General features: G+C 39.0%; 1 protein-coding gene across 1 annotated transcript in view; it reads left to right on the top strand.

Annotated features, from left to right (window-relative positions):
• LOC126411948 (nucleosome-remodeling factor subunit NURF301) overlaps positions 1-22,853 on the top strand; it is a 312,451-nt gene that overhangs the window by 129,752 nt on the left and 159,846 nt on the right. The window contains exon 16 of the mRNA XM_050081404.1: positions 18,076-18,521. Coding sequence (XP_049937361.1) covers positions 18,076-18,521 — 446 coding nt within the window. The remainder of the gene's footprint in view (positions 1-18,075; positions 18,522-22,853) is intronic.

Genomic DNA, 22,853 nt, shown 5'->3' on the forward strand with positions numbered 1-22,853 from the left:
GCCTGAGCAACACCAGCTGATTGCTCTACACTGCTGCATCTCTACAGAGCCCTTGTTCAATTCCGCCTTGACTATGGGAGTCTGGTTTATGGTTTGGCGGCGCCCTCAGCGTTGCGTTTACTTGACCCAGTGCACCTCTGTGGCATTTGCCTAGTGACAGGAGCTTTTAGGGCGATTCTGGTGACCAGCGTCCTGGTGGAGGCCGGAGTCCCTCCATTGCAGGTTAAGTGTACAGAACTGCTGGCCAGTAACATTGCACACGTTCATAGTTCTCCTGCAATCCAAATTACCGTCTACTTTTCCCACCCATAGTGGTTCATCTCCTGCATCAGCAGCCCTGGTCAGGGCTTCCAATTGCAGTTCGTGTTCAATCCCTTCTTTGCAAACTGGAGTCCTTGCCTTTACCACCTATACTTCAGGCCCATTCACGTACACCTCTATGGTGTACACCTAGGCCGTGGCTTCGCTTGGACCTTTCACATGGCCCTAAGGACTCAGTTAACCCCACGGCTCCTGCTGCCACTTCATCTCGATTCTTGACATGTGCCAAGGCCATGAAGTGGTTTACACTGATGGCTCGAAGGCCAATGATCCCGTTGGCTTTGCGCATGTCCATAGAGGACATATTGAACAACTTTCCTCACCCGATGTTTGCAGTGTTTTCACTGCCAAGCTGGTGTCTATATCTCGTGCTTTTAAGCACATCCGTTCATGCCGTGGGGAGCTGTTTCTTCTATGTACTGACTCCTTGGGGAGCCTACAAACTATCGACCAGTGCTACCCTCATCATCCGTTGATAGCAACATCCAGGAGTCCATCTGCGCCCTGGAACGGACCAGTCGTTTAGTGGTGTTTGTCTGGATCCCAGGTCATGTCGGAATCGTTGGCCACGAACTTGCCGACAGGCTGGCCAAACAGGCTACGCGGAAACCGTTTATGGAGATTGGCTTCTGTGCAACTGACCTGCGTTCAGTACTACGTTGCAAGGTTTTGCGGCTTTGGGAGACGGAATGGCATAACCTCAGTACACACAACAAACTGTGTGCCATTAAGGAGACTACAAATGTGTGGAAGACTTCCACGCGAACTTCTCGCAGGGACTCTGTGGTTCTCTGTTGGCTCCGCATTGGCCACGCTTGGCTTTCACACGGCTGCCTGCTGCGCTATGATGACCCACCTCAGTGTCAGTGCGGCGCCCGGGTGACAGTGGCCCATATGTTGGTGAGCTGTCCTTCTTTGGCTGCCCTGCGACAGGCTCTTCAGTTACTGGATTCGTTGCCATTAATTTTAGCTGACAACGCCTCATCAGCTAATTTAGTTTTACATTTTATACATGACGGTGGGTTTTATCATTATGTATAAGTTTTCGCACATGTCCTTTGTCTTATTGTGTTCTCCACTCCAATGCTGTTATGGTGGATGTTTCAATGTGTTGCAGAGTGGCTGGCTTTTCCTTTTTATTCTCGTGGTCAGCCAGCCACAGTCATCCGCTGTCTTGTTTTTATCCCTTCTACCTGTTTCTTGCTTCTTTCTGTGGTTTTCTTTTCCTGTTTTGTCCATAGTAGTGTTGGTTGTCCTCCTGTCGTTCTTTAGGTTCTTCCATTCTCCTGCTACTGTGCTGTACGTCTCCTTTCTTTTCTTCTTTTCCATTAGTAATTATTTTACTGGAAACAAGGGACTGACGACCTTGCATTTTGGTTCCTTCCCCACCTCTTTAAACCAACCAATATTGAAGAGATTCATCCTTAACTATAACTAGAAATTATTAACCTGCAGTGTGTGTTGGAGGTACAAAGACAAATTCAGAACAAGGAAAAAAAATTGAATTCTATAGACACTTCCCTCAGGATAGATTTCCTCACACTCACAAACTGGTGGCTACTATAATATCACAGTTTGGTTCCACATATGTTTGTGAACAATTGCTCTCTGCAGTGTAAAGTAACAAGACACACTGGAAAATTCACTGTCTGATCATAATGTAAACTGCATGTTGAGTATTCAGTGCACAACTCACGTACATAGATGCCATTGTTAAGGGGAAATAGTGCACGGAAACTTGAGAATCCCACTCTTTAATGACTTAATTTTTGTATAACAACTCACAAAGTAAATCAAGAAAAATGTAAAAATATAAATTAACAAAATTATATGGCACATGTACATTTTTGTTTCATTTGTAGCAATAATAATTCGTATAGTTGTTTCCTTTCAGCTGGCTGTGGATGTAAATTGACTGATGAAGATGCAATGGCAGCTGTTCTCTCCCCTGCACAACGCTTAATTCAGCTTCCCGCTCTCTGCTCTGTGCCTATAATTGGAGTGCTGTGCTCTGTACTCGCCCAGCTGCTCAAAGCATACTCCAATAGCACATTTGTTGTGAAACCCTGGTATAATCATGCTTCATTTGCCTAGCCATGTTGCAATGAATTAGGTACTGCATTACAAAGATGTCTGTGCAGTCTATCGTAGTGCTGTACCTGTTATGCATTTCATTCAACAGTTTGAGGCAGAGCACATTCACTTGTCAACATCAGCTATGAAGCCCATTTCTCATCACCGTGCAACTGCATGACACCTGGAATGTATTCTAGTAGAGAGTGATTTGTACTTCTTCCACACTTGTTATAATCGAAGTTTACAGTGTAGTCAGTACAGATGTGTTCTCCTTCAGTATACAAGTATCCACCGTCATACTCATGTGCCATGTCAGCGAACACGAACGTGGCCATTTTCAGTGTGTGCAGTGTGTCTGTCTTACATCTGTCTGTATGTCATACACTCTAGTCCCTGTGCCATATTGCAGTTCTTACTTCAGTGTTTACATAGTATGTGCCCTACACTTCCAGATTCTCTACAATCAAATTTTATGTGGACTGGTTTGCAACATATGGCACAAATTACTTCTCAATCTCTGCACTTCTTTGCTGTGTGGTGTAGATTGCAGCAGTTAAAGCTTTGTACATCCACAAAATCTTTGATTCATAGTGCTTCCAGATGGAAAAGAAGTTAGTTAGCTTGCTGAACCAGAGTCTTGCTCAACATAAGTAATTACAGATAAAGAATTGGGTTGTCAGGGCACTGGTTGATAATAGAGCTGTATTGAAATTGGTGAACTGTCTTGATGGGATCTAAACTGAAGAAAAGTAAGAAAATTTCATGAAAAAGATAAGTTTGCAAAAATACCCATGTGGTTGCCTAATACAGAAACAGTTTTTCTCTCCATAAAAATTCCAATTTTCAGATTTCAGAGAAGTGTGCGGATATTCGTTTCCCACCGGAAATACCCAGTAGGCACACACCTTCCTGTAACAAGTGCCAGAATTTTATGCAAATATTGTAACTTGACTTACCACGTCTTACATTCAGCATGTTCATGCACACGGAATGAAATATATTAATATGCTTCCACAGTCTCAGCTGCAAATTGATATCACACTTTAGCAAACTTCTTCAATATTGTGTCAGATCTCGTTTTTCCCACTGTAGTGCATCAACTCGATGTGACATGGACTCAACAAGTCCTTGAAATCCCCTGCAGAAATATTGAACCATGCTGCCTCTAGAGCTGTCCATAATTGCTTAAGTATTGCTGGTGCAGGATTTTATGCACAAACTGTCCTCGTCAATTATGTCCCATAAACGTTCGATGGGAGTCATGTTGTGTGATCTGGATGGCCAAACCATTTGCTCCAATTGCCCAGCCTGTTCCTCAAACCAGTGGCAAAAAATTGTGGCCTGGTGACATGACACATTGTCATCCATTGTTGTTTGGTAACATGTAATTTGACTACATTCTATTATCCTCATCTTGCTTTTGTTTATATTCATCGTGTATCCTCCTTTCAAGACACTGTCCATTCTGTTCAACTGCTCTTCCAAGTCCTTTGCTGTGTTGGACAATTAACAATGTCTTCAGCAAACCTCCAAGTTTTCATTTCTTGTTCCTGGACTTTTAATTCCTAATCCAAATTTTTCTTTGGTTTCCTTTACTGCTTGCTCAATATATAGGTTGCATAACATTGGGGATAGGCTGCAACACTGTCTCACTCCCTTCTTAACCACTGCTTTCCTTTCATGCACCTCAACTCTTTATAAGTGCCATCTGGTTTCTGTATAAATTGTAAATAGCCTTTCGCTCCCCAGGGGTAACCCTGCCACCACAGCTTGCATAACATCAGGGATAGGCTGCAACCCTGTCTCACTCCCTTCTCAACCACTGCTTTCCTTTCATGCACCTGTACAAATTGTAAATAGGCTTTCGCTCCCCAGGGGTAACCCTGCCACCTTCAGAATTTGAAAGAGAGTATTCCAGACAGCACTGTCAAAAGGCTTCTTTAACCTCTACAAATGTTATAAATGTAGGTTTGCTTTTCCTTAACCGATGTTCTGTTAGAAGTCGTAGGGTCAGTATTGCCTTGCTTGTTCCTATATTTCTCTGGAATCCAAACTGATCTTCCTCGAGGTCAGCTTTTGCCTGTTTTTCCATTTTTTCTGTAAATAATTCATGTTAAGTTTGATATAGAGTATTCCAGTCAGCACTGTCAAAAGCCTTCTATAACCTCTACAAATACTATAACTGTAGATTTGCTTTTCCTTAACTCGTCTTCTGTCGGAAGTCGTAGGATCAGTATTGGCTCACTTGTTCCTACATTTCTCTGGAATTCAAACTGATCGTCCTCGAGATCAGCTTCTGCCTGTTTTTCCATTCTATGTAAACACAGCCCACACCATTATGGAGTCGTGGTTCATTGACAACTTGGGTCCCTGGGTTCTTGAGATCTGCACTATGCTCGAACCATACCATCAGTCCTTACAACAAATTGAAAGTGGAACTCATCTGACCAGATTACATTTTCCCAGTTATGAAGGGTCAAACAGATGCGGTCACGGGTCCAGGAGAGGCTCTGTAAGCGATGATGTACCATTAGCTAAGGTCGTCTGCTCCCATAGCCAATTAACACCAAATTTCGCCACACTATCCTAACAGATACATTCCTCATACGTCCCACATTGATTTCTACTGTTATTTCATGCAGTTTTGCTTGTCTGTTGGCACAGTCAACTCTAAGTAAATGCTGCTGGTCTTGGTTGATAGGTGAAGACTGTTGACCACTGCATTGTGTGTGGTGAGAGGCAATGTCTACAATTTGTTATTCTCAGCCCACTCTTGACACTGTGGGTCTTGGGATATTGAATTCTCTAACTATTTCCAAAGTGGAATATTCCATGCATCTAGCTCCAACTACTGTTTCGCGTTCAAAGTTCGTTAATTCCCATGTTGCGGTCATTATTATGTCAGAAACCTTTTCAAATGAGTCACCTGAGTACAAATGACAACTCTGCAAATTCTCTGCCATTTTATACATTATATAGGTGATACCACTGCCTTCCATGTATGTGGACATTGCTGCCTCACAATTTTTGTCACCTCCATGTAAGTAAAGATTATTTTGGACTATTTCTCTCCTACTTATTGACAGAATATTTGGACACTTTTCACAGAGTTGTGTATAATTCAATTTTGATGACCATTTTAGATGATGTTGTTGTTGCAGTCTTCAGTCCTAAGACTGGTTTGATGCAGCTCTCCATGCTACTGTATCCTGTGCAAGCCTCGTCATCTCCGAGCAACTACTGCATCCTATATCCTTCTGAATCTGCGCCCCCCCCCCCTCCCACACACACATACACACATATATTTCCCTCCAGTACTAAATTGGTCATCCCTAGATGTCTCATAATGTGTTCTACCAACAGATCCCTTCTTGTAGTCAGGTTCTGCCACACATTTCATTTCTCCCCAATTCTATTCAGTACTTCCTCATTAGTTAAGTGATCTAACCAGCTAATCTTCAGCATTCTTCTGTAGCACCACATTTCAAAAGCTTCTATTCTCTTCTTGTCTAAACTGTTTATTGACCATGTTTCAGTTCCATACGTGGCTGCACTCCATTCGAATACTTTTAGAAAAGGATTCCTGACACTTAAGTCTATACTCAGTGTTAACAAATTCCTGTTCTTCAGAAATGCTTTTCTTGCCATTGCCATTCTACATTTTATACTTCCTCTACTTTGACCATCTTAAGCTATTTTACTACCCAAATAGCAAAACTCATCTACCACGTTAAATGCCTCATTTCCTAATCTAATTCCCTTAGCATCACCTGATTTAATTCAACTACATTATATTATCCTCATTTTGATTTTGTTCATGTTCATCTTATATCTTCCTTTTGAGACACTGGCCATTCTGTTCAACAGCTCTTCCAAGTGCTTTCCTGTCTCTGACAATTACACTGTCATTGGCAAGCTTCCAAGTTTTTGTTTCTTATCCTCTGACTTAAATTCCTACTCCAAATTATTCTTTGGTTTCCTTTACTGCTTACTCAATATACAGCTTGCATAACATCAGGGATAGGCTACAACCCTGTCTCACTCCCTTCTCAACCACTGCTTTCCTTTCATGCACCTGTACAGATTGTAAATAGGCTTTCGCTCCCCAGGGGTAACCCTGCCACCTTCAGAATTTGAAAGAGAGTATTCCAGACAACACTGTCAAAAGGCTTCTTTAACCTCTACAAATGCTATAAATGTAGGTTTGCTTTTCCTTAACCGATGTTCTGTTAGAAGTCGTAGGGTCAGTATTGCCTTGCTTGTTCCTATATTTCTCTGGAATCCAAACTGATCTTCCTCGAGGTCAGCGTTTGCCTGTTTTTCCATTTTTTCTGTAAATAATTAATGTTAATATTTTGCAGCTGTGACTTATTAAACTGATAGTTCGGTAATTTTCACATCTGGCAGCACCTGTTTTCTTTGGAATAGGTATTATTATATTCTTCTTGAAGCCTTAGGGTATTTGCTGTTCTCATACATCTTGCTCACGATCTGGAAGAGCTTTGTCATGGCTGCCTCTCACAAGGCTATCAGTAGTTCTGAGGGAATGCTGTCTACTCCCAAGGCCTTGTTTTGACTTAAGTCTTTCAGTGCTCTGCCAAATTCTTCACAAAGTATCGTATCTCCCATCTCATCTTCTTCTACATCATCCTCCATTACCATAATATATCTCTTAAGTATATCTCTGGTGAATAGGCCCTCTGTATACTCCTTCCACATTTCTGTTTTCCTTCTTTGCTTAGTACTTGTTTTCCATCTGAGCTCTTGATACTCATACAGGTGGTTTTCTTTGCTTCAATGAGCTCTCTAATTTCTCCGTAGTGATATATGCTTCTACATGCATATATTTGTCCTCAAGCCATTCATGCTTTGCCATTTTGCTCTTCCTATTGATCTTAGACGTTTGTATTCCCTTTCGCCTGCTTCATTTATTTAATTTTTATATTTTCTACTTTCATCAATGAAATTCAATATATCTTGTGTTAACCAACAATTTCAACTAGCCATCGTATTTTTACCTACTTGATTTTCTGCTGCCTTCACTATTTCATCACTCATAGCTACCCATTCTTCTTCTACTGTAGCCCTTTCCCCTGTTCTTGTCAATCGTTTCCTAATACTCCCTCTGAAACTCTACAACCTCTGGTTCTTTCAATTTATTGAGGTCTCATCTCCTTAAATTCCAATCTTTTTGCAGTGTCTTCAGTCTTAATCTACAAATTCGTAACCAATAATTTGTGGTCAGCCCCTAGAAATGTCTTCCAGTTTAAAATTTGGTTCTGAAACCTCTGTGTTATCATTATATAACCAGTCTGAAACCTTCTGGTGTCTGCAAGTCTCTTCCACATATGCAGCCTTCTCTCATTATTCTCAAACCAAATGTTAGCTATTATTAAATTATGCTCAGTGCAAAATTCTACCGGGCAGCTTCCCCTTTCTTTCCTTTCCCGCAGACCGTATTCACCTACTATTTTTCCTTCTCGTCCTTTACCTACTATTGAATCCCAGCCCCCATGACTATTAAATTTTTGTCTCCCTTAACTATCGAATAATTTATTTCATATATAAAAACAAAGATGAGGTGACTTACCGAACAAAAGCGCTGGCAGGTCGATAGACACACAAACAAACACAAACATACACACAAAATTCAAGCTTTCGCAACAAACTGTTGCCTCATCAGGAAAGAGGGAAGGAGAGGGGAAGACGAAAGGAAGTGGGTTTTAAAGGAGAGGGTAAGGAGTCATTCCAATCCCGGGAGCGGAAAGACTTACCTTAGGGGGAAAAAAGGACATATATGTCTGCTTGTGTCTGTATGTGTGGATGGATATGTGCATGTGTGCGAGTGTATACCTGTCCTTTTTTCCCCCTAAGGTAAGTCTTTCCGCTCTTGGGATTGGAATGACTCGTTACCCTCTCCTTTAAAACCCACTTCCTTTCGTCTTCCCCTCTCCTTCCCTCTTTCCTGATGAGGCAACAGTTTGTTGCGAAAGCTTGAATTTTGTGTGTATGTTTGTGTTTGTTTGTGTGTCTATCGACCTGCCAGCGCTTTTGTTCGGTAAGTCACCTCATCTTTGTTTTTATATATAATTTTTCCCATGTGGAATGTTTCCTTCCATTATATAGAATAATTTATTTCGTCATACATTTCTTCAATCTCTTCATCTGTGGAGCTATTGGCATTTAAACTTGTACTGTTGTGGTGGGTGTGGGCTTTGTGTCTATCTTGACTACAATGACACATTCAGTATGCTGTTTGGATAATTTCTGTTTGAGATAATTGAAATAAATTGGAGACATACACACAACCTAGCTTTGGAATTGTAGCAACAATTTATTTAAATCATTTGTGCCTACTAATTAGAAAAATAAATGTCTTTCAGTTTACAATTTGTGAATTGACATTCTCAAAAGATTCACTTCTGTGTTTCCTAACATTTCATTATACATTAGAACTATAATCTTACAAAAAGGAATTTAGTTTCAGACTTTTAACTACTCCACATTCAACCAAAGAGAGAGGACGTATTTAATGTCTCAGCACTGTGATTTGTTTTCACATATATAACTACTCGTCACATCACTATATCTATGAGATGTTACTCAATTATCAGTTTCTGCAAAATCAAACTAACACTTAAATTCAGTCTGTTGTTGTCACATACATACTCCACTTCAGCCATAGCTTGACTCTTTCAGGGTAGGTGGTACAACATGTGTAACACCATTCCACCTTGCTTAAATTCATGGTGGTACAAAAAATTTACCACTTAATTGTGGAGTCCTGACTCATCCAGAATGGAGGTATGTTTGCTGAACTACCCATTGTACATAAAGTGGTAGTTCCCACTGTGACCAAGAGATGTCAGAAATAACATTACTGTATATAATCCGCTTGTGGCAATTGTTATTTCCAATGGTGTGTGCAGTGTTGCTGATTATTATTCAACTCTTTATTAAATGTAAAATAATGACTTACATACATGCAGAACCACCATAGAATTCACAGATATGTTGTACAGGTGATGACTATTTAATTAATAAGTCAGGCATTGTTTGGGTAATACAATTGCATGAGAGGGTAAATGAACTTCATATATGTAATTCGAAACACCATCTTCCATTTCACTTTACAGTGAATCACTGTAGGGAAGTACTAAAAGTCGATGAGATAATGTCAGTAATGTGCACCTCATTAACGAACGGTTACTTCTGAAACAAACTCTTCAGAATAAGGTGATTACCAAAGAAACACACTATCAAATGGCTGACATCTCATCTTATTGTTCTGGTGGAAACACGTCTAGTTCAACTTTTGACCCATAATAAGTACCAGTAGTTAATGCAGATGATGGAAATGTAACTCCCACAGATGTGATACCATGTAAATGACCACACATGTGGGGTGAAAACAGAAAGACCTGAATGACCTCCGTATTATTCCTCAGTAATTTGTCCTGCTGCATTTATTAGAGACTTAGAGGATTCCACTCCCTGCAATTTGTTCAAATTGTTGATAACTGATGATTTAATTTATTGGATTGTTATGTAGACTAATGTTTATGCTGAACAGAGATATCTTACAGACCCATGACATGTGGGAAGATGGAAACTTTTTAGGAATAAACATCCTCATGGGCATAAACCCACGTGCAGGTAGAGGGATTACTGGACGTCAGTGCCTGATCTTCATGATAGTTAGATTAGTTCAGTGATGGCCATTAATTGTTTTGGGTGGCTTTTGTCTCATTTGCATCTAAATGACAACAGGTGCATGCCAAAGCAAGATGAACAGAGTTATGATAAACTTTTGAAGTTACATCCACTTTTTCTGTCGTGGCTGACAGTTTCAGAAGTACCTATCATCCAAGTGATGTTGTATGAGCAGATGATTTAATGATCAAATTCAAAGATGTGTCATCCTTAGAACAGTACTTACTAAAAAAAAAGTCAAAAGAGGCTATAGAGTGTGGATGTTAGCAGACAAGTCTGGTGGATGTTAGCAGACAAGTCTGGTTGATGTTAGCAGACAAGTCTGGTTACATGCTGAAATTTGACATTTGTATGTGTAAAATAGATAACACAACAAAAAAATGTCATAGGTGGATTGTGGTAAAATAGCTGCTAACTGGTCTTGAAGGGAAAAATTGAGAGTTTTCTTTGAGAGTTGTTTTACCAGTGCACAATTGCTAGAGAATCTGGAAAGGAAACATGGTGAATGTGACCGGGGTACAGGTGACACTGTGTCGTTCTGTAAAATGGAATAACAAAAGAACTATGCATTTGTTGTCAAACTTTCATGACTGGAGAATTACAGTAGAAGTATTGTGGAAAGTAAAGGTTGGAACTATGACCCTCTGCTGGTGGTTGATTGCAATGGAAATATGAAATACGTGTATAAATTATATCAAAGGAAATCAACAATATGAAACTGACAATAAGTGTCAGAAATGGTGGCCTCATATCTTTTGGTACTTATTGATGCAAGTATCATGAATGCCTTTGTGCTTCACTAGGAACTGAAGCTTGCAACAGTGACAATGATGAATTTTTGGATAGAGGTGTCCAGAAGTCTTGTGAGCAGTGCACTGATTTCTTCAAGAAATAAAGGCAGACACCTGTGCAATCCAATACAGAGTACATCTACATCTACACCTACATCTATGTGGATACTCTGCAAATCACACTTAAGTGCCTGGCAGAGGGTTCATCAAACCACCTTCACAATTATCTATTATTCCAATCTCGTATAGCGCATGGAAAGAACGAACACCTACATCTTTCCCTATGAGCTCTGATTTCCCTTATTTTATTGTGGTGATCATTTCTCCCTATGTAGGTCAGTGTCAACAAACCATTTTCGCATTCGGAGGAGAAAGTTAGTGATTGGAATTTCATGAGAAGATTCTGTCGCAACAAAAAATGCCTTTCTTTTAATGATGTCCAGCCCAAATCCTGTAACATTCAGTGGTGCTCTCTCCCATGTTTTGTGATAATACAAAATGTGCTGCCCTTCTTTGAACTTTTTCGATGTACTCCGTCAGTACTTTCTGGTAAGGATCCCACACCGCGTGGCAGTATTCTAAAAGAGCGTACTGTAGCAGTCTCCTTAGTAGATCTGTTACATTTTCTAAGTGTCCTGCCAATAAAATGCAGTCTTTGGTTAGCTTTCCCCACGACATTTTCTATGTTTTCCTTCCAATTTAAGTTGTTTGTAGTTGTAATTCCTAGGTATTTAGTTGAATTTACGGCCTCTAGATTAGATTGATTTATCGTGTACCTAAGTTTCACGAATTCCCTTCAGCACTCATGTGGATGACCTCACACTGTTTGTTATTTAGGGTCAACTGCCAATTTTCACACCATTCAGATATCTTTTCTAAATCTTTTTGCAATTTCTTTTGATCTTCTGATGACTTTATTAGTCGATAAACGACAGCGTCATCTGCAAACAACCTAAGATGGCTGCTCATATTAACTCCCAAATCATTTTGTATAGATAAGGAACAGCAAAGGGCCTCTAACACTACCTTGGGGAACGCCAGAAATCACTTCTGTTTTACTCGATGACATTCCATCAATTACTATGAACTGTGACCTCTCTGACAGGAAATCACTGATGCAGTCACATAACTTAGACAAAATTCCGTAAGCACACAATTTCACTACAAGGTGCTTGTGTGGTACTGTGTCAAAAGCCTTCCGGAAATCCAATCCAGAAATATGGAATCTATGTGAAACCCTTGTCAGTAGCACTCAACACTTCATGCAAATAGAGAGCTAGTTGTGTTTCACGAGAACGATGTTTTCTAAACCCATGTTGACTGTGTGTCAGTAGACCGTTTTCTTTGAGGTAATTCGTAATGTCCGAACACAATATATGTTCCAGAATCCTGCTGCATATTGACGTTAATGATATGGGCCTGTAATTAAGTGGATTACCCCTACTACCTTTCTTGAATATTGGAGTGACAGGTGCAACCGTCCAGTCTTTGGGTAGCAAAAAGAAACTTTGTGTGCCTTAAAGCGTGAACAGAAATAACAGCACACCAGCCACAAAGAATTACGTGACGAAGTTGTGCAAATTGCAGCACCAAGGAAAATCAGATAAGAATCAAATGGATGTGTTGCATGTGCTAGGTACCTCTCTGCTTAGGTAAAAAACAAGTCTTACTTCCAAGACTAGTATGCTGCTTGATGTGTTACATGTAGCTGGTTCATCTGTTTCAGCAAGAACAAATCCTGCATCCAATACTACCATGTAACAGTGTTTTCAAATAACAATTTTGAAGAAAAAAATCGCAATATTTATTTGTCTTATTGTAACATAATTGTATAACATATTACTATTTTTTTATAAAATTATTCAACAAATAAGTCTTGTGCAATAAGGCTCAAAATTTCTATCCCTGTGCACTAAAGAGTTAAATGTTTCCAAAGAGCTATGTCACTGACAGTTAGAAGGCACTTGCATTGCTTGCTCAGAAGTGCCCATTGTGATAGAGTTTACATGAGGTGGGGGAGGGGGAACTGTAACTATTAGGTTCCGTAACTCAATTGGTTAAAATGAAACCCTTACAGGATCACTTTGTTGTCCACCAGTCTGTCCATCTTTTAAGACCCTACTTCCTCAGGAATGGGTAGAGGCATCAAGTTGAAATTTATCTCAAATACCAAGGTCAATTTCCCATGGCAGTGTAAAATATTTAAACTTCTAAGTCAATGCAGTCAAAAGATACAGTCATTAATATTACATGTTTTGATTCTCACAAGATGACTCATAAAATCTATAGATGAACTATCTACGTTACACAGTTAAGTTCCCACGGAGTGCGAGTCCTACTTACACTTGACCGGTTTTTTATTTTTTTGTAGTTTCTCATTGCATGGAGAAAATATTACTATATACTGAGTTGAAGTATACACAGATTTTAACTGAATTTTCCACATTCTCCACAAAAAGAGAAAAGTGTGTTTTTACAACACAATATCACTGTTTCAAATATTTGTGGGTGTTAAATGGAAAAAGTCTTGACATGTTGAAAATCTAGTATTTATTTTATGTAGTTCTATGCAATTTGTAAGTAATGCTATAGGGGAAAAAAGCTTTCCTTCTGTACAAAGTTAGGGTTTTTTTAAATTGTTTTTAATTGTCAGTTTCAAAGATTCACGTTATAAACCAATGGAACTAGGTACAGGACAGCTATACATCAAACAGTTCCATCTGCAACAGGATGACAAAATACTGTAATTTGTTCCTTTTATTGTGTGACACACAGTTTGTATTAGCAGCCGAAATTTTGTGTGTAGTGCTTTTATAAATTTGACTATCACACCGTCCTCTCACAGGATACGAAAATGTACATGGACAAGGAGCCAAAACGTCACAGTGTGGAATTTCATGTTCCTCACTACATTGTGAAAGCCTTCCTCCCACAGAACATGCAACCATATGTGGATGAGGAGCTAGTGATGTCACAATTTAGAATTCCCGGTTCCACCACACTGCAAAATGTGAAATGAAGAATCTGGCATGCCAAATGTTTGTCTCGTGAAGAGAAATATGGCCATTGCGATACAGCATTAGTTTCACATCACAAGCAGAACTAAGGAGCCACCATACTGTATGCGGTTAAACTCCATAATTATTGTGAATATAAGTCATTACAAAGCATCAGTGCAGTGAGGACTCTTGAAAATGTATCATTTTAGATATGATTCGTTATGACAGGAAACTACATATGCTTTTAGTGTCATTAATTGTGTTATGAAAGTATACAGTTTCAGTGCAATGGCACAATGATGCTCTATCAAAAGTGCGTTGTTTTAGGTACAATTTGTCATAGTTAAATATCAAATAATTGCATTTTTAGATATAGTCGTTACACAATGTATGCACATGAGTGAGGTGCTGCAGTCATATTGAAACTGTAGCGTAGTTGATCACATCATGAACTATAAAGGGGAAGGTAACAGGTTTGCATCTAGCTACTTCCAATCATCCACTCCCCACTCCATCCTTCTATATGATTCTGTGTCTTTCTATTAATTTAATAAAAGTATTATCTGCAATAGTCAATGTTATTTATACGAAATAATGTATTTGCTGCAAAAAAAAAAAAAAAAAAACCATAACTGGAATGTTTTCCCAGTGGCCAGTAATCTTAACGTCTTTGTCAGAAAGTAAACATAAGTTACACACTGGCATTTTTTGCTATTATGAAACTTACTGTAAATTATATATGTTGAAACCCCATCTTACATTTTTGTGTGGTTCAGACTTAAAAAACACAAAATTGAGTAAAATGCAGAATCGAGGAAAATGTTACTAAAAAAAAAAAAATGTGTAATTGGCATATATCATTAAAAATTGCAAATTACATTGTATAAAATCTATCTAACTGGAGGAAATTAAATGTACAATTCAATGTTTATACGAGGGCTGGAACTTAAATAGTGGCAACTATTTATTCACAACCGATACAAAAGAGTTGCACGTTTGCACCTGTTACTGTTCTTGGAAGTAGTCACCAGCGTTGTGTAGAACCCATTGCCAATTATGTGAAAAGCGTAGTATACCGTTAGCAGAGCCTGTTCTGTTGATAGTGCGAATGGAGCAGTCTGAAGTTATGGTGATTCTCGTGTACGGCTGTAATGGTGTTATCCTGACGCATTATACTCCCCCATGGCATACCGTCAATGCACAGTATTAGTGTTTGTTTTTGGAGCTTCACCTGTGACAAGCTTTGTGAAAGAAGCGGCGACACTGTCTTCGCAACCCACCCATCATTTTGCCCAGCAATGCTTGGGCACATACAGCGCAAGCTGTGGCTGCTCCGTTTGGTCGATGAGACTGGCAAGTACTGTACCATCCACCATACTCCACAGACTAAGTCTTTGTGACTTTGATTTGATTCCAAAGATGAAGGAACCACTTCGTGGCATTCGATTCAGAACTGTTCCTGAGATTCGACAGACAGTGGACTGCTCCATTTGCACCATCTACAGAACAGGCTCTGTTAACGGTATACTGCGCCTTCCACATCACTGGCAACGGGTTCTACACAACACTGGTGACTACTTTGAAAGATAGTAACAGGTGAAAACATGTAACTCTTTTGTATCGGTTGTGAATAAATAGTTGCCACTATTTAAGTTCCAACTCTTGTATGATAATTTGTGGTAATGAATTTCATCAGTTCTTAAAAAGTCACAGGTGTGTAACAGCAAGTAAAAACTCATCAAAAAATTGAAATAGATATCTGGGTTTAAGGCAATTGAGCTGGTTTCCGACATGCTATGATCACAAATTAAACATTAAAAACATGCGTTTTTGAGAGATCATCCTTTGTGATCACCCAGAAAAAAGCAAAAATTGATGAACATGTTGAATTAAACCAGAAACATGACAGCAGCTAAGTGGTTAACCTATAAGCATAAATGCGGACATCTGCTTAATGACATACTTTTGTCACCATTGCTGTTACTGTTTAATGCTTTTCATATGAGCCGTGCTTCATTTGCTCATCACCCTTAAAGTGTTATTTTAGGCTTGATGAGAGAAACAGATGTATGAAAAAATGAGTATACTTGCCCAATTGAAATTACAAGCTTATTAGAAATCTGCTCAGTGAATTTCCGTACACTGTGTAAAATGTACATTTGAAAGAAAGGTGTTACAGTTTTGCTTCATGCCCTCTATCTCTGCTGCCAGTCCTTATGATCTATAGTGTGTGGTGTGTGGGGTGCAAAGTATATACATGTGCAGTGTATTTAGTTGTTGCAGCTGTATAATGTCAGATTTGAACAAGAAATTTTTTAAAATGTGTTATAGCAAAACCCTTGTTCTATTTCCTTGTGAAATCTCTTATACAGCATGTCATCTGTACGAACAGTGTTTTTTCAGCGCGCCATCAAAATGTCTTCACGCCTACCAGCACTCCCTTCGCTGAAGGGCAACTCCCCCTCTCCACACATCCTGTAGGTGAGCTCATTTTACACGCGTTAGTGTCGGTTGGTGACTGCGCTGGCTATTGAGTTCAGTAGCCAGAAATGGGTGACATTTCTTAGATTATGACTGAGCGTATTCTTCGAGACCCAGTGTTTGAATTTAAGAGGTTGATGATTGACATTGTTGCTAAATACAGTACATCAAAAATAAAGGCAAAAAGATGAGACTGAGTTATAAGTGACACAAGAAAAGGTGGTGGCTGGGACCCTTCATCACGTATTGACTCGGTTCGGAACACTTTGCGTCGACTGTCTTGTTTTTCCATTACCGCTGCAACTTAGCAGTAGTTGTATCATAATTGCACAGTGAAGCTAAATGTTGCAAGTTGTGTTGGCAACACCAATTGTGGATTACGTCAGCATTTCCTCTCTCACATCTTCCACCTCCATGATGACCTAAAATATTCATTTAGCTCCGCCACCACCCGTGGTGTGAAACATCTGTCTTTTGTGTCTATCGTTCAGTCACATCAAATGTCAATAGGAAGAAAACGGGACGAACTCAAGTGAGATGTTGAGTAAGAACTTAGAGTGAAGGTAAACTTTACTAGGAAGAAATGTGAAATTGGGAATTTTTAGCATTGATGTAATGGGTTTCTCACATTGGTTATGAATTTATGGTGTAGAATCACAAGAAACATAAAATCGGAGAATGTAAGATTGAAGTTCCACTGTATACTTACCTATTGTTTTCATGGACTGCCTCATGTTTGCATCTTGCTAGTAAACATATTTCTCAGTGATGGTGAGCAGCTAAAAAAAAAAAAAAAAAAAAAAACCACTTCCTCTATCTAAATAAAATTATGAAATGAATCCGATTTTGAAACCTATATGAAGCATGCTATTTCAGAGTCACTGGAATCAGTAGAGCATTGAGAATATGGGTGTTATGCTCGGACTGACATTTGACACTAAACTTTGTTCAATTTAAAAATGAAAATTAGATGCAGATTCAATTGAGTTAATGAATAACTTATTCTAGTATGTATCTCATATTGTTATAAAACATCATGTAGTGTTCCTCTTCCAGCTAGTCACTGTTCAAGCCATCATTGTGTCCAGAATTTGCTTTGCAACTTTCTGCGTGCTTTCATAATTGCTGGAGAGCATTGCAGTCGTGAATCATGATGAGTATGATCAATGGGCAGGTCATTTCAAGGCATGCACCAACTGCTATGGGCATGATATCTAATGTGCTTTGTGGTGAGAAACATGTCCCTTGTGAGGACAGCTTTAGTGAGGAAAATGTCAAACTCTATTTCTACATGACAGGTCGGACCATTCGGCCAAAATATGTGACAATGAACTCTACACGAATAACACTTGAATACACAACTCCAAGCACGATTGAAATGCAGAAAGTGGATATGTTGATGTTTTATAGAATGGGAATGTGCCATACATTTGTTTGTGAGGCCCAGTAAGAACTGTCAAGCTAGTACACTTATAAAAACAAACAGTGGGAGCTTTTTAGAGGATAGGCATGAAAATTTGATTCAGTTGCCCATAATGTGGCAAGTATGAGACCTATTTTCAGCTAGCTTATAAAGTCTACATTCTAATGTTAAATGTGAAACTTCAATACTTAACAAATGGCTATCATTTAATGAAGTTGGATTATTTTTCTAGTAATTGTGTTTTACTGACAGAAATAAATTTCTTTTTTAGCAGCATCAAGTGAAGAAAATATGGATGCCATTAAGAGGGATCTGGAATCTGCTGTACCTGTTGATGCAAGCTGTGAAGATGAAGCCAAAGTTGCCACTCCTGTAATTTCACATAACAGCAACATAAGGTCCAGCAGAGAAGTGAAACAAGAGAAATGTGATGAAATACCTAATGTGAAAACAGAAATGGCAGAGGAGTGTAAAAAGGAGATTGTAAGTGATAGTAATGTTTACGAAGAGACTGTAGAACTTACAGAAGGGCCTGCAATGTGCAGTGAAGTAGTTGTATCTCCAATAACATCAACACCATATGCAGAAGTGGAAATTTCAACTACTACACCTGAGAGTTGTACGGAAGTTGAAATTTCTACCAGTTCAGATGCAAAAGTTGCCACTGATGATAATAGAGAACATGAGAATGATGATACCAGACACCAAAAAGATAAGGTAATGTATAATGCAGATTATTTACAGCATACAAAACTTTTTGTGATAAACAGTTTGTCATATTTGTAGCAGACTGATTTTTTTGCAACATTCCTGTTAATCTCATTGCAAGACATTTGTTCAGTTTAATTAGTTTGAACCTTTTCAAACTAGCATGTTGAGAGCTACCAGTCAAGCCATAATTGAGGTGTGCCCAACTTAGAATATGAACCAGGATGAGGAGGAACAGCAAGTGCCTATTCAGTTTTGTTGCAAAGGTGATTTTTTTAGTGGTAACGAAATGTGAACTGATTCAGAAGGTCAGTACTAAGTTAAAAAACTTCTCGGGTGACAAAAGCTTTTCATAAGAGAAGAGAGACGTTGAAGGAGGGCAAACAAAGCAATCAACTGACAACAACTTGGACAAATTTTTACACCACAAAAATATTGTTAAACTGATTCTACAGGATTGGGCCGTGATATCCGGGATGGTAAAATAATGTTGATCACCAAATGGCTAGTTTCACAGATATTTTGTAAAGGCTGGAACCAGTAGAAGCTGTATGCAAGGTTTTGCACCACAAGATGTTCTGCAGGAGCAAATAAATGACTAAAGTCTAATCTTTTCAAGATTTATTCATGATTGACTCTAATGAGTACCATTTCAACAAAATATTTATTGACGAGACTTGGTGATTAAGGGTACTCAAGGAAGAAAAGGAAAGATGGAGATGGAGATGGAGATGATGATGATGGTGACTGTTTATTTCGATAGTAGTGGTGTAATTCAGAAAGAATCCTTGCCTCCAGGTAAAGTAAAACAATAACTAATGTATCATCATACAGCACGTCCTGTAGTGTACCAAGTGAGGTAATGGAGTCACATTAGGGTGTAGTAGAGCTTATATTCTTGTCTGGCAATCGAGACTTATATTTTCCTAACTCTACTGATAAATGCTGGGCTGGTTCCCATAAAAAGAATATCGCTGATTCTTCCCCTCCCTTTATTGAAGGACCTCAGTCTGGAAATATTGTGAAACCATACATTTTGAAATGAAGCAGTGGGATAGAGCAGGGCTGTCAAAGTAAAGAAAAACTCTATTGTTGGGTTCAAATTAATGATATGAATATAATAGAGGGAAACATTCCACGTGGGAAAAATATATCTAAAAACGAAGATGATGTAACTTACCAAACGAAAGTGTTGGTATGTTGATAGAGACACTGACAAACACAAACACACACACAAAATTCAAGCTTTCGCAACCCTTGGAAGGAGAGGGAAAGACGTAAGGATGTGAGTTTTAAGGGAGAGGGTAGGGAGTCATTCCAATCCCGGGAGCGGAAAGACTTACCTTAGGGGGAAAAAAGGACAGGTATAAACTCACTCACTCACACACACACACACACACACACACACACACACACACATATCCATCCGCACATATACAGGCACAAGCAGACATACCTAAAGGTCTTTACATTTGTCTGCTTGTGTCCGTATATGTGCGGATGGATATGTGTGTGTGTGCAAGTGTATACTTGTCCCTTTTTCCCCCTAAGTTAACTCTTTCCACTCCCGGGATTGGAATGACTCCTTACCCTCTCCCTTAAAACCCACATCCTTTTGTCTTTCCCTCTCCTTCCCTCTTTCCTGATGAGGCAACCGTGGGTTGCGAAAGCTTGAATTTTGTGTGTGTGTATTTGTGTTTGTCAGTGTCTCTATCAACATACCAACGCTTTCGTTTGGTAACTTACATCATCTTTGTTTTTAGATATAAAGAAAAACTCTGAAAGATATGTTCAGTTATGCTGTCCTGACAGTCATCCCTCATTGCATAGGTGTTACATGTAGATGATTCAGGTCTCAGATTAAATATTCAATGCTATAGACATGTTGAGTTCACATGTGGTGCTGTAGATGGATATACATTTACTAAAGTTGTTTGGTGTGCTCTGCAAAAATAGTTGCAAATTATCTTGGCCTAGTGGCTTGGTGAATCTTCGATCTTAATGGCTGGAATCTGGTTAAGGGGATGATGGAATACAACCCCATGTTTCTCAGTGTTTTGGTAGCAACTAGTACCCAACCATTTCAAAACACTGCCAGTCACTGGTGCTAGCAAAAATATAGATTTAGTGGACCAGACACTTTATGTCCTCCTTTTCCTTTTCTTTTTCTGCCTCTTCCCAATCTAGAATCTACCGAGAAGTTAGGATGATAACTTGGTGTAGAAAATTTTGTTTAAACATTGATGCTCACAACCATTAAGCAGACATGGTCACTGACTACTGTCTGTATTGGATGGTGTCTACAGAGATAAACTATCTGACGTTACGGACAAAGGAATGTTGAATTTCAAAACATTTACTGAAATAGAATGTCTTGTGTCTCATCTCATTTACTGGTATCTCTTTGTTTTTAGACTCTGTTAAATCTTGTCTCATAGTTGTTATTATGTTATATGATATATAAAACACACCTTTCACTTGACTATTATGTTCTGCTAAGCATATACTCAGACACTTTTATCTATGTACAGTTTACTACTATAGCTAATATTGCTACTACTATTACAGATTAAAATAGAGTTATCAATGTTAAACATAGTTAAATGATCATTAATTTTTGGATGAAACAATATCATCAGTAGGAAAAATACTTGTACACAATGCAAGTTTTGTGAGGCATGTGCTAAAGTTTCCTAAATTATAATATGAATTGTTCAGTTGTCATAAGTTAATCAGTTTGCAGCACTATCATTAGGGACCTGAAAAATGCACATTTTGTGATAAATGCAAATATAAATGTAAATTGTGCCTCAAAAAAGTGTGAAATCACCTAATAAATGCTATTTTATAGCAAATTGTATACAGGTGAACTATTGTATTGGAGGTAGTTTGATATAGCTTTATTTTCTGGATATAAATATTGAAAATTAACCAACTTTCGGTTACTTGTATCACACATTATTTGGCGAAAACTGTTTTGGAAAAATAATGCATCGAGAACATATCTGCAAAAAAAAAAAAAAAAGGATCAGAATTGCAATGATGTATCAGTGCACTTGATGCTCTGGTTTCTCACCAGTTATGTGTTGTTGAATGGTCTGTGTAATATTTGTGCTGCGTAATGCAATGTGGTACTTGACCTTGGAATCTAGTGTCTTAAGATAATGAATGAACAAAGAATTTTATGTGTGTTAGTCTACTAGCTAAAGTTCAAATTTAGTTTAATACAGACATTTTAATGTGGTCGTTTTAGGCTATTGGTGTTTTGAACCATGGTTTTGTCAAATACTGGTGGAGGTCAGCCCAGGACTTCCTTGTTTAAAATGCTGATAACCTCAGCAAGTAGTTGCATGGTAACCTTTATCGAACACGTGGATTGTTATCTTTTCTTATTCTGAAGTGAGAGAAGAGACTAATCCTTGTCCATCACAGAGTTCTATTAAGCTCCTCACAACACCAGAAGGGATTGGTGATCACTGTGACCATACATCAGTTCAGATTCTGCAGGAACACAGAACACAAGTGTAGGCTGGCTGCGCTGCAAGAGAGAGGCAGCACTTCTTTTCTCACAGCACTCCTCTCCACCTCTGGTTGTCATAATGCTAGTTTGTTTACACTGATGTCTGACTACCAATGTTCGCAGTCTGAAGTATAGTATGATCAAATGATGAGAGGCTTAAACTCGAGAGGCTCTGGGAACACGGCAGCCTCATGGTGTTGTCAGCAGACAAGGGGAACTCCGCAATCATTTTGCATCGGGCAGAGTATGACGAAAAAGTGTTAAACTTCTGGAGGACCCTGCATACAGTCTTTTGGTTTGTGACCCTACAGTCAAAGTGGACAAGAAGACCAGGGCTCTGTTGAAAGAAACCGATTTGCCTGACAAGGTCACAAACAACTACCATTGGGAGCAGCAGTTTCATGTAGACTATATGGGCTGCCAAAAGTACTCATAGACGGCATGCCACTGCACCCTACTATCAGGAAAATTGATGCATGAACATACCCAACAATCAAGTTATTCAAGAAACTGCTGTTCCCATATGTGGGGCAATGTATTCACCACACCCGCAACTCGGAGGACTTCTTGCAACATCTTGAGCAACTACATATCACAGAATATGACATAATGGTTAGTTTTGATGTTGCATCTCTGTTCATTAGGGTGCCACTGAAGGACTCATTGCAATTGATTGCAGAGAAATTTGACGATTCTCTGTTCAGGCGTATAGTGATCACAACTTATTTCTATACAGGGATCAATAATGCAAGCATACAGAAGATGTAGCTGTGGACAGACCTCTGTCTCCAGTGGTTGACAATATGTTCATGGAGAGACTT

The sequence above is a fragment of the Schistocerca serialis genome, chromosome 1 (assembly GCF_023864345.2).
Source record: "Schistocerca serialis cubense isolate TAMUIC-IGC-003099 chromosome 1, iqSchSeri2.2, whole genome shotgun sequence".
NCBI classification, from domain to species: Eukaryota; Metazoa; Arthropoda; class Insecta; order Orthoptera; family Acrididae; genus Schistocerca; species Schistocerca serialis.